General features: G+C 38.6%; 1 protein-coding gene and 1 long non-coding RNA gene across 3 annotated transcripts; one reads left to right on the forward strand and one right to left on the reverse strand.

Moving 5' to 3' along the window:
* Nucleotides 1-64: 64 nt before the first annotated feature.
* rnaseh2b (ribonuclease H2, subunit B) lies at nucleotides 65-5,480 on the reverse strand. Of its 2 annotated transcripts, XM_034885722.1 has the most exons (11): nucleotides 5,043-5,477; nucleotides 4,650-4,718; nucleotides 3,608-3,715; nucleotides 3,027-3,103; nucleotides 1,898-2,012; nucleotides 1,748-1,812; nucleotides 1,540-1,645; nucleotides 1,210-1,291; nucleotides 1,060-1,105; nucleotides 727-804; nucleotides 65-232 (listed from the first exon to the last, which is right to left on the reverse strand). In XM_034885722.1, exons 1-11 carry the CDS (start codon nucleotides 5,104-5,106, stop codon nucleotides 122-124), a joined length of 921 nt encoding a protein of 306 aa, XP_034741613.1. In that variant the 5' UTR covers nucleotides 5,107-5,477; the 3' UTR covers nucleotides 65-121. The 2 variants fall into 2 exon arrangements, with proteins under 2 accessions (XP_034741613.1, XP_034741614.1); XM_034885723.1 differs by lacking the exon at nucleotides 727-804 and having other exon boundaries at nucleotides 5,043-5,480.
* LOC117953022 lies at nucleotides 4,663-11,728 on the forward strand. The gene is made up of 3 exons (XR_004658553.1): nucleotides 4,663-4,738; nucleotides 6,489-6,614; nucleotides 11,645-11,728. It is a non-coding gene; the product is annotated as an uncharacterized LOC117953022 (long non-coding RNA).
* The last annotated feature ends 3,221 nt before the right edge of the window (nucleotides 11,729-14,949 follow it).

A 14,949-nucleotide genomic window follows, 5' to 3' on the forward strand; every position in this document is an offset into this window, starting at 1 on the left:
TTTGTCGCCATTATTCCTTTCCCTTCTCAATCAAACAATCATTTAAAATGAAAATCCTTTGTCAAATACATTTTTCTTTATTACAAATGTTTCACATACAAAACCAGGAACTATACAACATTCATTTCTTTTCTGCTTTGGCCTTGGGGCTGAAGAAGGATGACATAGTCTTCATGCCAGTCTTGTCTACCTTAGCCAGCGATTTCTGAGCTGCAGTCATCTTCTTGGGTGGCTGGAATAAGGGAAAGCAGAAATGAAAAAATCATAACACCACCTTTGCACAGAAAAAGCAGGAAGTTCATTACATATTCAAACATGTCAATGGCTGGTATACTGCAGACAAAGCTTAAAGTAAGCATTGAACAAACAAGAACTACACTGACAATCACTCAAGGTCTTCAACAAAAGAAAAAGATTGCGGAGATGAAAGCAAAGAGGGGCGACCTCTGGCTCGCCCAGTAGGAGCGTTTGCCCCATGTTTGCTGAGTCATGCAGCAGCCGGGGTTCGAGTTCGGCCTGCGGCACTTTGCTGCATGTCTTCCCCCCCATCTCATGTCTATCCACTACCACTAAGACAATTAAAGGAAAAGCCCCCAAAAATAACCTTAAAAAAATAGAGATGAAAGCAAAGTCATGACCATTTAGTCATCCCGACATAAATAAAAGCCACAGAGTCCTCCAATAATTGATTGGTCTATTCAGGCAGACTGCTTCGTATACACTCACTTTCCGCACAAAGTCTGCACTGTTGAATTTGGTGTAGTCCTCTCCGGCCTCCACCGGTTTGTCTGAAAGTTTCCGCTTCTGCCGAATGAGGAAGTAAGATAAGCTTTTTATGACAAAGGGCACCGAAACTTTTTACCACTGAGACACACACCGCTACGACCTAGAATGTCACACTGTTGATTAAAAAGGTCTTGGAAACCAGGTTAAAAAACACACAATGCAAATGCAAAAATGTTAAATGAGGCAAAGGACAGAAAACATGCACAGTGGTTTTGACAGCATGCAGAAAGGAAAAAGGATTTGCTAAATAGACTTAGAGAGACACAAACATACCTTGGAAGGAGGTTCTGTCTCCTTTAGGCTTGTGAGCTCTGGTAACCTGAGGAGCAGAGTTAGAAGCTGTATGCTTGATCTCCATTATCATCACTTTGTCTTCCCACTAAAATTGATCAGAGCTTGAAAGTATTAGATGTCTGAACTTACTGCAAGTGGTTGAGCAGGGCTTTGCTCAGGTCTTCACTGAGGTACTGGGATATCAGGCCATGAGCATAGCGTAGGTAGTCCTCTGTATAGTAAACAACAATATAAAATCCTACGTTAACTTTTCTATAGTTTGAGATTGGGGAAATGTTCTAGGATCATAACCCATAGATACAATCTGTGCTATTTTATCTGTGATATTACTGCCATCTATTGGTGAACATCCTATCTGCTGCTTGTCTTTTCATAGGAAGGTGAGACTGGAACTTTACACAGCAACAAGATGGGATTTCTCTTAAACAAGTGAAGTGGGCTGAAGTTGGAGCAACTTACCCTCATGGTAGTCTGACTCTGACTTTACTCTGATGTATGTTATGGATTTGACTCCTTCTCCCACAGAGATACTTCTTGCCTTGAGCGTAGCGACTGTCCTCTCCACCTACACCACCAGGTATAAAAAAAAGAACTGTATGCAATGCCTTGGAGTCAAACCAACTGTTGAATTTCATATCAAACAGTTGTGATGACCTCTTTAGAGTACCTTTTTCTTCAACCAATTCATTGTTTTCTCTTGATTGTATCGATAGAACTTCAGTTTTCCCACCTCTGGAAGTATGAAAAAACGCATTTAAACAACGCAAACTGCGTAATAGTTGAGATATGCAGTATTGGATTTGAAGATAAATGTCACCTTTTTCCTCGGCAATGTGGTGCAGGAAGGCTAGGGAACGTTTGCAGCTCAGCAGCCTTGAGCAAGCTGGGAATTCCTCATCCATCACCACTTGATCCACAGGCTGGAACTTCCCCTGAACAACAAATGACATGTTAGACACAATAGTATGAAAGTTCTGTTTACATTGATAAACTGCTATGGTTGTATCAGAGGCACGATATTGTTGCCCTAGTGTGATGATATGGTGCAATGGCCACCACTCTTAATTTTTTATTTGCAATGACATCTGTTTAGACTCCAGTACACAGTTAACATCTTCTGACAATATTAAAATCAGTCTTACATACATGCTAGACTTTGTTTATATGACTGGCATAAACTAAATCTAAAACTAGACATTCTTGAAGGAGTTTTACACGTGGAGCCATTTCTGCACAGCATCTCCAGCTCAAAGCAGGTGAGCAGGAAAACCCATTACCAACTTGGCAGTTTGACTTTGAGGAGAAATATTACAGTGCAACCTAGTAACATCATTATGAAGACAGGGCTTTTGAAATGTTGCTCCCCATTGTTGTTGTTGGTTAAAAAAAATTTAAAAAAAAAATCCTACACATAAACCATAAAGTGTATTAATAACCCTTGTATCCAACATCTCAGCATGCTACTTCCTCAACCTTGCGTGTTTGTCCTAAGCCAAGTTAAACACCTTGTGGACCTTGCAGTACTGGATGTATACATCTATATCTAATGATCTTACTTAGCCATGGTTAACATGCAAACAATATACTTGCAAGGTTCGGGACTTTTTTAAATAGAGGCTGAATAAAGAAGTAAACATATTTAGTATGCTGTCAGGATGTATAAGAAGCAGTGATAAAGCACAGAGTCCTGTGTCGCAATAAACAAGCATCACAATCTAATGATAACTCTTAAAATGATAAGTAACTAATCAACATGAATATATAAATTAACTCTTCACCCTTCTACAGTTGATTAAGATTAAATCATTAGCATGCTGGAGCCCCCAAATACAATTTAATTACCTGTATATTTAAAAGTATTTATAAAGTGTAAAATTTTAAATATTAAGTCTAAAAAACACACTGTAAATCAGACTCTAGTGGGCGTCAAGATTTCAGTTTCTTACCTCTTTGCCAGATTTCATCAAATAGGGCAAAATGAGATAGAGAGGATCCATTGGCGTTACAAAGAGAAGTCTTCCATCTGTTTAAAAAAAAAAAAAAAAAAATGTGAAAAACACTGGATCAAATGCAGCATCTCTACATATTTAAATGCACAAAATGAACATCATAACCTTTATGACAAACAACTTGAACTTTCAATCGGCATTAGATTGCATACCAGTTTGCATTATGTCAACCAGTTGGTTGATCACAGACTTGATGGTTAGTTTTAACTTAAAAGCAGTTCCTCTTTCTTGCCGTTCATCTGTGCTTGACATTGTTCTGCTGGACACATTGAATATTTTTTTTCAGTTTTTTTATGACCAATGCACCTGCTGTTTCTCCACTGATGATTTGGCTTCTTTGGAGCTCTGTTAGTTGACGTTAGCTGCTGTAAGTGCTAATTGCAAAAACTCTTCTACAGCTGAGAAATACTGCTAATGGAGACTAAAAAGTAATGTGAGCCACTATTGTAGCAACGTCTGTGACTAGATTAGGCAGCTTCAGAGTTTAAAACAGAGTTGTAATGATCAATGAGACCAACCTCTCTGTACAGTTTGGCCAACAAACCAGGAGTGGAAATCCTCTTCAAATGCTTTGACCTCGAACAGCTGTACATCACCACTACTCAGCATATACAGAGATGCTGCATCTGCAGGATGAAAAAAAAGAGTTCACTGCCACATCTGCAAAAGCAGTTTACAAGATGCAGAATTAGACTGCTGGTAAAACCCAAAGGCTTTGTCTTATATGTTTTTATTTTATACACGTTTGACTTTTGTCATATTTGGACTTTATGTTCATACTGTGACCTTAGTGCTGCAACCAACAGTAATTTTCATTATTGATCTGCAACAAATCTGATCATCGATTAAAGGTGCCCTGTGAAGTTTTCTTGTTAACAAACAAGTTATGTTTACATTGGGTGTAACTTATCAAAGCGCCTTGTGTCCATCCTCGCGGTCTAACTCAGTTTTGGGTTTGAGGTACTCCAGCCCTGTCAGATGAACTCATGTATTCCTTTGATTCCTAATGTATGTTCCAAATGAAGCCTACGTGTTCAGGTGTTACTGTTGACTTAATGTTAATATGTGGATATAGTGTTTTAAACAACTCTCATTTCTATTTTCTTTTGCAAATTAGTTGAGCTACTTTACAATCTTTCCACGTACCCCTGGTTAGGGAATCACAGTAAGGAAATGCATTCACATTTAAAACATTTGCATAAGAAAAACAAAACAGGGACAAACTCAGAGAAACACAGCTCCATAGCACTACTAGAGGTCAAAACTCCACAGGAACAACCAATCATTTAACTACATTTATAAAAAGACATGCTTAAAATTTCATTATTTTCACCTCAAATGTGAATATTTGCTGATATGCATAAGCTATGATAGTAAACTGGTTTTTGACTGATGGTTGGACCAAACAAGAAGCTTGAAGACGTCATCTCGGGGTTTGGAAAGTTAAAATAGACATGTTTCACTATCTTCTGACAATGTTACAATGTAGCCGTAGACCTGACGATAGTTAAATTACACCCCTAAACAGATGTAAGACAACAACAACAAAAAAGGATAGACCTGTAGAGGGATTCCTCAGTCTTACAAAAGCTGGGTCACTGTCGTTCTTCTGTGTGTCGATGACAGAGTCTGTAGACACCAAAACAAAAGTAAGATCCATATTAAGTAGTGTTAAAGGTGTCGCTAATCTACCGAGAACATCATTGTGTACTGGGGTAAATAATCACTGGCTAGCTGCATGTCAATGTGACAAGTCTGCCAAGTTAATACCAGCTAATTGAATCACTAATGACTAGCTAAAGTTAATGTTGTAGTAACAAAGTAAATAACTAGCTAACACAGATATAACGCGTTATTTCCTGGCTTGAAGTTATGTGCGTGCTAGCATATAGCTTCAAGTCGTCCAAGTCTAACGTTAGCTAAACGCTATTTAGCTCAAACTGCATCACCTACCTGCAGCAATGACAACCCAACTATCATTTTGTAAATTAGGCGTTTGCTTCTTTTTAGTAGCCATGTTGTATTCAGCTTAACGGAATGGATGTATGTTGACGTGTCTTGATACTGATTTTAAATGAATGCTTATTTGGGCTAAAAACAGTGTCGGCCTACTGCGTGACGACTACTTTTTGCCTGACAACATCATGGATGTAGAACAGCATGAGCTCAGAAAAGGCGCCTCTCTGAGCAGTTTCTGCTGCGTTCGTCTCACAGGAGAAAACATTTTCGTCTCATTGTCTTAATCTTTTTTTTTATCAAGCATTACCAAACACGTTTTTAAAAGCAACTAAATATTCCAGCGTTGAAAAAAGCTCACAGTTAAGCGAGAAAAGCTCACGTTTTAGACTTTTAATTCACCCTGTTCACCCTGTTTTTTTACTGCAGTGGAACTTTCCGCGGTGACGTCGTTAGCGTGCAGTTCTTAAGTAAGCCCGCTAGAGATTGCTCAACAGCTTTGATAACAATTACATGTTTGCATTTGAGGTAAGTGTTACACAGTTTATCTCCCCACTCAGCTGATATTTTTTTTAAATTATGATTTGGTGGTCTTCACAGAGAGCCAAAGGTCTCTGCCTTCAGTTGCAGGTTGTTTGGTGACCAGTTGTCTTTTGGCACACTGGCAAACCACAGATCGGGAGATCCATATGTTTTTCACTAAGAGGAGATCACCTCTCACACTCTCTCTCAGGATATGACACTGTGTGTGTCCCAGTGGGTTTTCAGTGAGTCACTTGTTTTTTTTGTTCCTCCTTCTCGCACTGTTTATGTGGATGTTCAAATGAGGATGCTTGTTTGTGTTTTCATCCTCATTAGATGACTACAGCTGTGTCATTAATTTGTTAGATTGTTTTGGGGTCCCTCTGATATCTTTGTATAGCTTTATTTTGATCAGTTGATTTCCCTCTCTCCTGAAGACACCCACAGCACAGCCCATTAACAGGTTTTTAATTTTCTTGTTTTTTTTGAGGAAAGGAGGGATTTGTGTGCTGGTTGACTTGAGCTTTTATCGCCAATACAGCGCGCTGTGGGGAGCAGCATGACTTAGAGGAAAGCTAGACCCTACTCAGGGTAACATACTCATCTTCATGTCACCTTTTTCTGTAATTTCAGGTTATTGTATCTTGTATTACTTTATTCCCTTTTTTTGTTAAGTTAATTTGAAAATCTTGCCTTGCAGGCCCATTTGCACAGATTTGCACAACACATGCTCAAAACTCTTTGAACACTGTCTCCTCCTTAAAATCCGTTAGATATATGTTGCTGTAGTCTGTGGCAAAGAGAGCGTGGGTGAGATATTGTCTGGGAATTACTTGTTTTATGGGTCCCGGGAGTATCATACATACACAACAGTCTGTGCGGCTAAACAGAATATTCCATGAAAGCTTTCTTTCTTTTTAGGCTGCTTAAGGGAACGTCTGAGTTTCTGACTGCCAGGGTGAACAACAGCTGCCTTTCTGATATGCTGGACCACAGACAGCCCCAGTGAGCCGAGTCCTCAGTCACCAGCATGCAGAAGAGAACAAAGTGAGTCTAAATTTAGGCCCCGATATGGCTTCGTAGACCCTGATTCAGAGTCCCCTTTACCCTCACCCAAATCTTCATCCATCATACATCAGAGAGAAATTCAACACAACCAAAGCCATGTCTGTTCTGTCTATCTCACCTTGAGCTCTTTCTTCTTTCCTATGTAATTATTTTTTTAGCTTGCTACTTCTTGTTAGAAATAAGATGATTCCAATAAACTTCTCTGTGGAGGCAGGATTTTATTGCAGCCAGCAGGCGGTAGATGGTTGGTCACACTCTGCTGAGCACATTGAACTGCTCCATGGTCCTATCTATCTCTGTGGCCTCATTTGTGGGTCCAATGCAGGGTAACTGGTTACAGCTTACATATTGACACAGCCTCAAGCTGTCATGTCACCGGCATGTGCTCTGCGTTACCAAGGCCCACTTCCTCCTTTATCTTTATGATTTATAAAATAAAAAGTGCTAATGTCATACATATTCACATATTTAACTGCCATGGCTGCCAAGAGAAGCAGGTTCTAAATAGAAAGATAACATCCCCAAGGGTGCCACTTTTTTCCTGTATAGATCCAGGCATAGGCTGTTATTTCACACAGCTGTTAAAGCCACATTTTGAATTCCCTGCAGATCTTCAGCTCAAGGAGGTAATGTACACATTAATACTCAACATGCACACACTTACACACACACACACACACAGATACAAAAAACAGATGTGGAGAGAATTCCCACTTGCAGCCGGAGCCTTTGAGTCATCATCTGGGATTCCCTTCCTCTCACTTCCAAATATGGGTGGGATTGTGAGAGAGTGGGAGGCAGAATGTGGAAGGCAGAGTGGAACCCCCTTGTGATGTCAGAGCTCTGGAACAGTGAGCCTCATGCTGACTGGAAATTCACAGGAAGGAATTTCGGGAATGCAAGAATCACTGAAATGCTATTCCCCCATGCATGTTTGTAATGTCTGAGTTTTAACACACACACACACACACACACACACACACACACACACACACACACACTTACTTAATGTTTTTCGCCAGTCCTCTCACTCAGGAGATATTCCTTCCCGTAAAGTCTTATTTCTCTTCACCCCACAGGATGGTGACTCCTTATTCCCAGCATCAGTTGCTCTGTGTAAGGCCTCTGGTTTTTGTGTTTGTGGTAATTCCCCACTCCCTTAAGGCAGAGAACGGGTTGAACGTAAACTATGCATGGTGTAAAAATGTGAAAATATATCGATCTTTATTGAATATTTTTGTAAAAATCACAATATCCATTTGCTACAGTACTTGAGTACACTTTTAAGGTACATTTTAAAGGTAAAAGACTTTTTTTTTTTTTACTTTACTACATTTATCCGAAGGCTGTAGTAAATTTCCAGATCATATCAAAATATATGATAACCCTATAAAGCTTAGTTTTAACCAACTGTGGCCGGAATAGGTGGCCCCAGGGCTCCATACTCGTTGTCATTAAGAAACCATCAACTGTCATTTGTACCGACCAGGACTATACTTGAATACTACATGCCAAGTTTAGGCAAATTATACCGATGAAGGATTGAAAAATGGCAGCAACTTTTGACCCACATGAGAAAACAACACAGAACGATTTTGTTGTTTTATGGATTTACTGTTCCATAACATGATTCTGTGTGATTCTGATGTTGGAGTCAGATGTTATAAAAGAACAAAAGTAGTGCTACAAACAATGTTATGATGAGTGGGTTCCCGTTTTGTGTGCATCTCATGCAAAGCATTTAGGACGTGAGTCACACAATGCACATTCCTGCCAATGGTTTCACACTATTCCACTGATTGCAGGTGATGATTATGTGCCCAAAGAAGTAGCAGTGGGCCAATAAATTGCAGGGAAGAAGAAGAAGACTAAAAGCTAGCAAACACCGATGAAACAAAGCAGTTTTCAGATTTTCCAAAAACATCAGCATTTTCATGAGATAAAAATACATTCAACATGTTTGTTAGACCTCCATCATACACACAATGTACAGAAATGCACACAAGTTGGTGAGGAACACTGCATGTTAACAGAACTTGTTTTGTTTAAAACTGAATATTGTCCTACCAAGACTTATCTGTATTGTGAAACATTTCAAATTAGTTTCCCAATTAGGTGTGAAATGGGGCCTGAAATGTGCATTTCTTGCATCTCTTAATTGTGTATTTTTCACATCTGTTTTGGAAAGCTCACATCTTATAGGGCTAAAATGACAAAAATAACTGATGAGTCAATTTGCAGAAAAGTAATCACTAGTTATTTAATTCAATTCAATTTTATTTATAGTATCAATTCATAACAAGAGTTATCTCAAGACACTAAACAGATAGACCACACTCCAGAATTTACAAGGACCCAACAGTTCTAGTAGTCTCCTCCAGAGCAAGCAACAGTGCGACAGTGGCGAGGAAAAACTTCCTTTTAGGCAGAAACCTCGGTCAGACCCAGGCTCTTGGTAGGTGGTGTCTGACGGGCCATTTAATGTCCAAGTTATTTATCAAGCAAAAATACCAAAGATTTACTACTTCCAGTTTGTCAAATGTGATGATTTGCAGCTTTTCGGTTTTATATAATTGATAATTGAATATATTTGGGGTAAAAACAATTGTTGGTTGGACAAAATGAGGAATTTGAAGATATAAAGACAAAAAAAAGAGTTCTACAAATAATTAAAAATTTAAACTGAAACACTGACGGGGGAGAAGGGGGTCTGTCCCAGAGGCTTTCATCTGCCCATGATTCTTGCCTGTCTCCTCTCATCCTTCTTGTTCCCTCTCTTTACTCTGTCCCGCCGAGTAGATGTCCCACAATACACCATCCCCAACCCCTAATTATTGTTTACTAGGATCAATCTGTCTCTCTGTGTCCCTCTCTCCCTCACTGTACTAGGGACAAGAGATGGTGTGGTAATTACATCTGCCGACTGCTGGTCTGCCGCAGACGGCTCCGCAAGTCTCTCTGCTCAGAGAGAAATTAGAGGCTGCTCAGCACATGTCCAGGGCTGTAATTAGAATAAGTAGTCTGTGTATGAAATGTGTTTATTTGTTTGTTTATGAGACCCCAGAATTCCAGGCCACTTCTCTGTGCTTCTACTCTTTAAGGTTGGGTCATGTCAGGGGATGAGCACCAGAACCAGATAGTTATGAGACTGCTACTATAACGGCGCTTCTCTTAACCCTTGTGTTGTCCTCGGGTCAAATTGATCCATTTCAAAGTGGTTTATATCAGAAATATTAGATTTCTTTCAACCAAATTGCCCCAAAATTACATGGATTATTTCATACAACATTCTCCAGGTAAAATTAATTTTTTTTGTGGTTTCAAAACAGTATTCGGACTAAACATATAACTATCTGTGATCCACACAACATCCTCTGATCTTAACTATTAGTCAAAATAATTCACAATTTCTGCCTTGTTAACTAAAAACTTATGCATTATTTGATATAAATGAAGTTTATTGACCATAAATTCCAATAATAAGTGGTAAACCTATTATTAAACCAGCTCAGATTTTGAAAAAAGCATTGAAAAGTGACAGACAAATCAGAAAAAATGACAAAAACATCAGATAAGCACAAAAGAAATTCAATTTTGACCTGGAAGGGCGAGTTTACATGGTTAACAGGAAAACACAAGGGTTAAGCACCAGTATATTTATTGTTGTGCAAATTAAAGGTTTCACTCAAAAGCTTAAAAATAAAATCATTTAATGGCACTTCTCCACTTGTGCTACTGTTACACTAGGTTTAAAGATAGATATATAGATAGATAGATGTTTATTTATCCCAACAAAAATGGGAAATTACGGTGTTACAGCTGCAAAATCAGTCACAAAGCAAAGAATATAAATATAAATGAAATACTAGGAAAAATATACATACATACATACAATGCACATGAAATAATAATATGAATAAAATAAAAGAACAAATATTTGAATATGTAAAAGATGGGAAAACAAAAATGTGCAACTGCTTAAATAATATGCTAAAATGTATGCTAAATGTAAATAAACAAATTGTGCAAATAACCTTGTAGTTATTTGTGGCAAAGAAAAGATACATAGATACGTAAAAGTATACACAGATACACTGTTTCCAAAAAAATATAGGTTCACTTGGTTATTATATGTTACATAATTCATTTGTTTAATTATTCTACATAATATAATTCTACTCCTGCTGCTTCTGTCTACACTGTACATACAACTCATGTCTGTCCATCCTCAGAGAGGGCTTATGTCTTTTGCTCTTCTCTGTTTTTCATGTAGAAGAATTGTTGAATATTTACGTACACAAGCTGACCGCCAAGGCTAGAAGGTGTTCATGTTGTTCATGTGTAGAGAAGGTAAAATTTGTATATATTTGCATATATGTAAAACGTCAGGCCTACCTTTATGTGGAGCATAACTAGATTCTGTTTTTTACACTTTTACACTTTTAGTAGTGGTAGCAGTAGTTAAAAAATCCCTAAATCTCTTAGACAGAGCAAGGACCTACTGTTTCCTCTTCTTCGCATTCCACTTTGAAGGGCTCCAGTTTCAGACACAAAGGGGACCCGGAGCTGCTGAGGGCTGCTTTCTCCACTGCCAGATTTATGAGCTAGGCAATGAGACAGTCGACAACTCAGGCCATTAAAAAATTATCTGAATATTTCACAGGCATAGTGGGGTAATTTGGGAGCAAAGTCATTATGTTCATACCATAAAAATCTACAAGGTGGAGGGTGAAACCCAAGAACACAGTGTCTTTGTGTGCACGCATGTGCGTGTTGCAGTATGTGTGATGTGACACATCTTTGGTTATTTTATTTTCCTTCTAAATACAAATACATTCTCGAGTATTTAGAGAGATTCTCAACATTGAAGGACTTTTGATTTTGATACCAAACTATTGTCATCCTATATTGCACATTGCCTCTTATCAAGAATGCAGAAAGATTTTACCATGAGGTTTGGTGTGTTTATAAGCAGATTTGCATTTTAATCATTTTCATTTCTTTTCCAGCCCTCTCTCACACTCCATAATCTGAGAATCATTCCTGGAACTGAAAGGCAAATGTTGGATGAGAGCAGAGGACAGACAGAAAGGAAAAAACATGAAAGTGTTTGCACCAATGGAGGCAGAGTGGCTACACAGCAGTGACAGGTACCGGACGGCTGAGAGCCCTGCGTGTAGCCTTTAACTTACCTCAGAAGATGGATTGACCCAGCTGCTTCATAAAATAACTAGTTAGTCTTTCAGTGAAATTGTTCTCATGATGGATCTATGCTTTCATGTCAAAACTGTCATTTTTCCACTAAACTAAAGCGCCTCTCACAATGATTTCATGTGCTGTGAAAGACTTCACATTAAACCGGTGCTGATTTTGCACATTTTCAATAAACACATTGGCATTTTAAACAATCATTTTTAAGTGAAATGGTGTATGTCAGCAAATATTTATGCATAGGGACATGAATGGATAGACAATGTCTCAAGACCTTTACTGGCCAACACCATTATCTCAGGGTGTGAACAAGAATTACAGGACGACAAAACAGACGCTTTCATCTTAATAGTAAAATTGGTAATTACTTTCCGGCCTGGGCTCTATCTCACAGTCTGCATTTTGTCCTTGGCTTTTCAGGGATAAGGGTTTTGGCATGTCCTGCCCAATTGTAATGTAATGTAATCAAAAAAGGCAAGACCGTGAATCTGGCGTAGTGATGTCATCACTATGAGACACTTGTGTGATATCATGATTATGAGGTAATGGCGGGAGGGGTGTTCACGTTTATGACTTTGGCACACGCTCAGTTTACCGTCAGCCGACTGCAACAGGGTACTAATGAGAATGGATAGCCTGCCTCAAGCTGTGTGTGTGTGTGTGTGTGTGTGTGTGTGTGTGTGTGTGTGTGTGTGTGTGTGTGTGTGTGTGTGTGTGTGTGTGTGTGTGTGTGTGTGTGTGTGTGTGAGAGAAAGAGAGAGAGAGAATGCACATATTCATGCTTTGATAAATTGATGGTTATTGGCAGAATGATTTAGGTTTATGCAGATAACCTACAGATACACGCCAGAGGAGGACACACGAGGAAAGCATGCAAGTTTTGAAGTCAACAAGTTTGACATGAATCGGATTCATTTTTCCCACTGAGACATACAGATTTTTAGACAGTATCTCATGAGGCAAAAGATACTGACATCACCGAATCATTCATCGGATGAGTATCAACCAAATGTTAGAGTCTATTTCAGAATGTACTCTTTGTGGTCTAAGTCATCCCCACAATCTCCTACAAAACTCTGTTGTCATAATAGTACTGTGAAGCTCGTTTTCTGTTCTGGTTGCTAGTTAATTTAGTGATGAAGCAATCATAGCTTCCTTTACTGCTGGACTCATTCTGAATAAGATCATCTGTAGAGTGAATCAAATATATATATATATATATATAAACCGTTTAGCAATAAGCAGTTGCTCAACATCTTATTTTTCATACACATACACCTTGATTTGTAGTTTTTGTCTACTCCACATACGATATCTAATGCATGTCTGCCTGTCCGTCCTGAGAGAGGAATCCTTACTCTGCTGCTCTTCTTCAGGTTCCCTTATGCGACCAGTGGTTAGGGGATTTGACCATCTCACAGTGTTTGACCCATATAACACAGAAGGAATAGAAGAAAAGGGTCAGCCAAGATTCATGTTAGAACTCAAAGGATTGATATTTTTTTAATTACATATGCTATAAATAACAAGATCATTTTTATAACATGCTGTAAGAAACGTCTTCTGGTGACAGATTGGTTTGCTGTACTTAGCTTTGAAAGTATAAGAAGATGTTATTTAAATGAAAAGGACTCCGCCATGAAATTGAAGGACCATGGCACACTGAGCAGGGCAGAGACGAAACGTTGTCCATTTTTCCGTTGTTTTACATTGAAAACTGAATATAAGCAACATTGTAATAGATTTGTGTGCTCAAATCCTTTGGTTCCAGCACACTAGCTTTTTTTTTTACCTGTGGTTGGCTGCAATGTTTTTTCTTCTTTTTAAATATATATGTGACAAATTATTGTAGTTCTGAGCCATTTAATGTGAAAATGATTGCCATTCTTTAAAACTCAGAGTAACAATTGGCGAGCTAGTATGAGACTTTTCTCTTTTTATGAGTGCACATATGGAGGAAATTTTGACCTCACATAGCTGTGCACAAGCAGTTGGCTATATTGATCACAAAAGCACACATCGAGCATATCATAAATTCTTACATCAATACAATCTGTATGATAGACACAACAATAACTTACAATAATCAAATCCATATCTTGTTTAATTATTTCAATGACTATGCCATACGTTTTACTTAAATTAATCCTGTGTTTTTGAAGACAACTTAATTGAAGACAATTTAAAATTGTTAGTTCTGACTACCTAATTAACTGCTAAATTTGACATGGGTCAAACTGCAGCTGTGGCCTGCTGTTGCATTGCCAATTACAGTGAGTTAGAAGTGAAAGTGTGACCTCACCCAAACGATCACATGTGCCAAAGTCACCCTGCAGAAATGACATCATGGATAATGATGTCATCCCAGGATTCCAGACCCTCTCCCATTCACCCTTAAATGCTTTTAGGCTTGGCTGCACACACACACACACACACACACACACACACACTAAAGCGTGTGCATGTTTACACACTCACACGCACATTGCACACACATAAAACCCGCTCCAGGAGCCTCACCCAAGACTGAGTCGTGATATAAACAGGACAAACACACAAGAGATGCGATAAGAGTTTAATTTGGCCTCAGAACAAATAACGCAGAGCTAAAAATTGTTAATAATACGCTTTTAAACCTTCAGGTTTCTAATAAACGCCAGGCCCGAGATTATATATATTAAACCAGACTCTAAATGTAAACCTATTGAGCCTGTTTTGTAAACCACTGTGTTAATTTTCTTTCTGCTTGTACACAGAGTTCCTCTGTAAGTGAAAATAAAGCAACTAGCAGTAAAACAGGACCTCCCCTCTGAAACGAGCCATTTGTGTTTAGGAAGAGGCTTTCAACAGAGCCTGGTGTAGTCTCTGAGCAGATCTTATGTGTGCCTCTTGTGAATGTCTAGCTTATCTAGATTTATATTGAACTTCTACATTGCTCAGATGACAATGGTGTTTGTTGAAAGGTTATGCTTCTTTGCATTCGTTTAGATAGGCCTAACTCAAAGTTTGTGGTATTATGATGGCAGCAGTAGTGGACTGCAATTAAAACTAACTTGCTGATCTCTCTCTCTCTCTCTCTCTCTCTCTCTCTCTCTCTCTCTCT

This window comes from Etheostoma cragini, chromosome 11 (assembly GCF_013103735.1).
Source record: "Etheostoma cragini isolate CJK2018 chromosome 11, CSU_Ecrag_1.0, whole genome shotgun sequence".
NCBI classification, from domain to species: Eukaryota; Metazoa; Chordata; class Actinopteri; order Perciformes; family Percidae; genus Etheostoma; species Etheostoma cragini.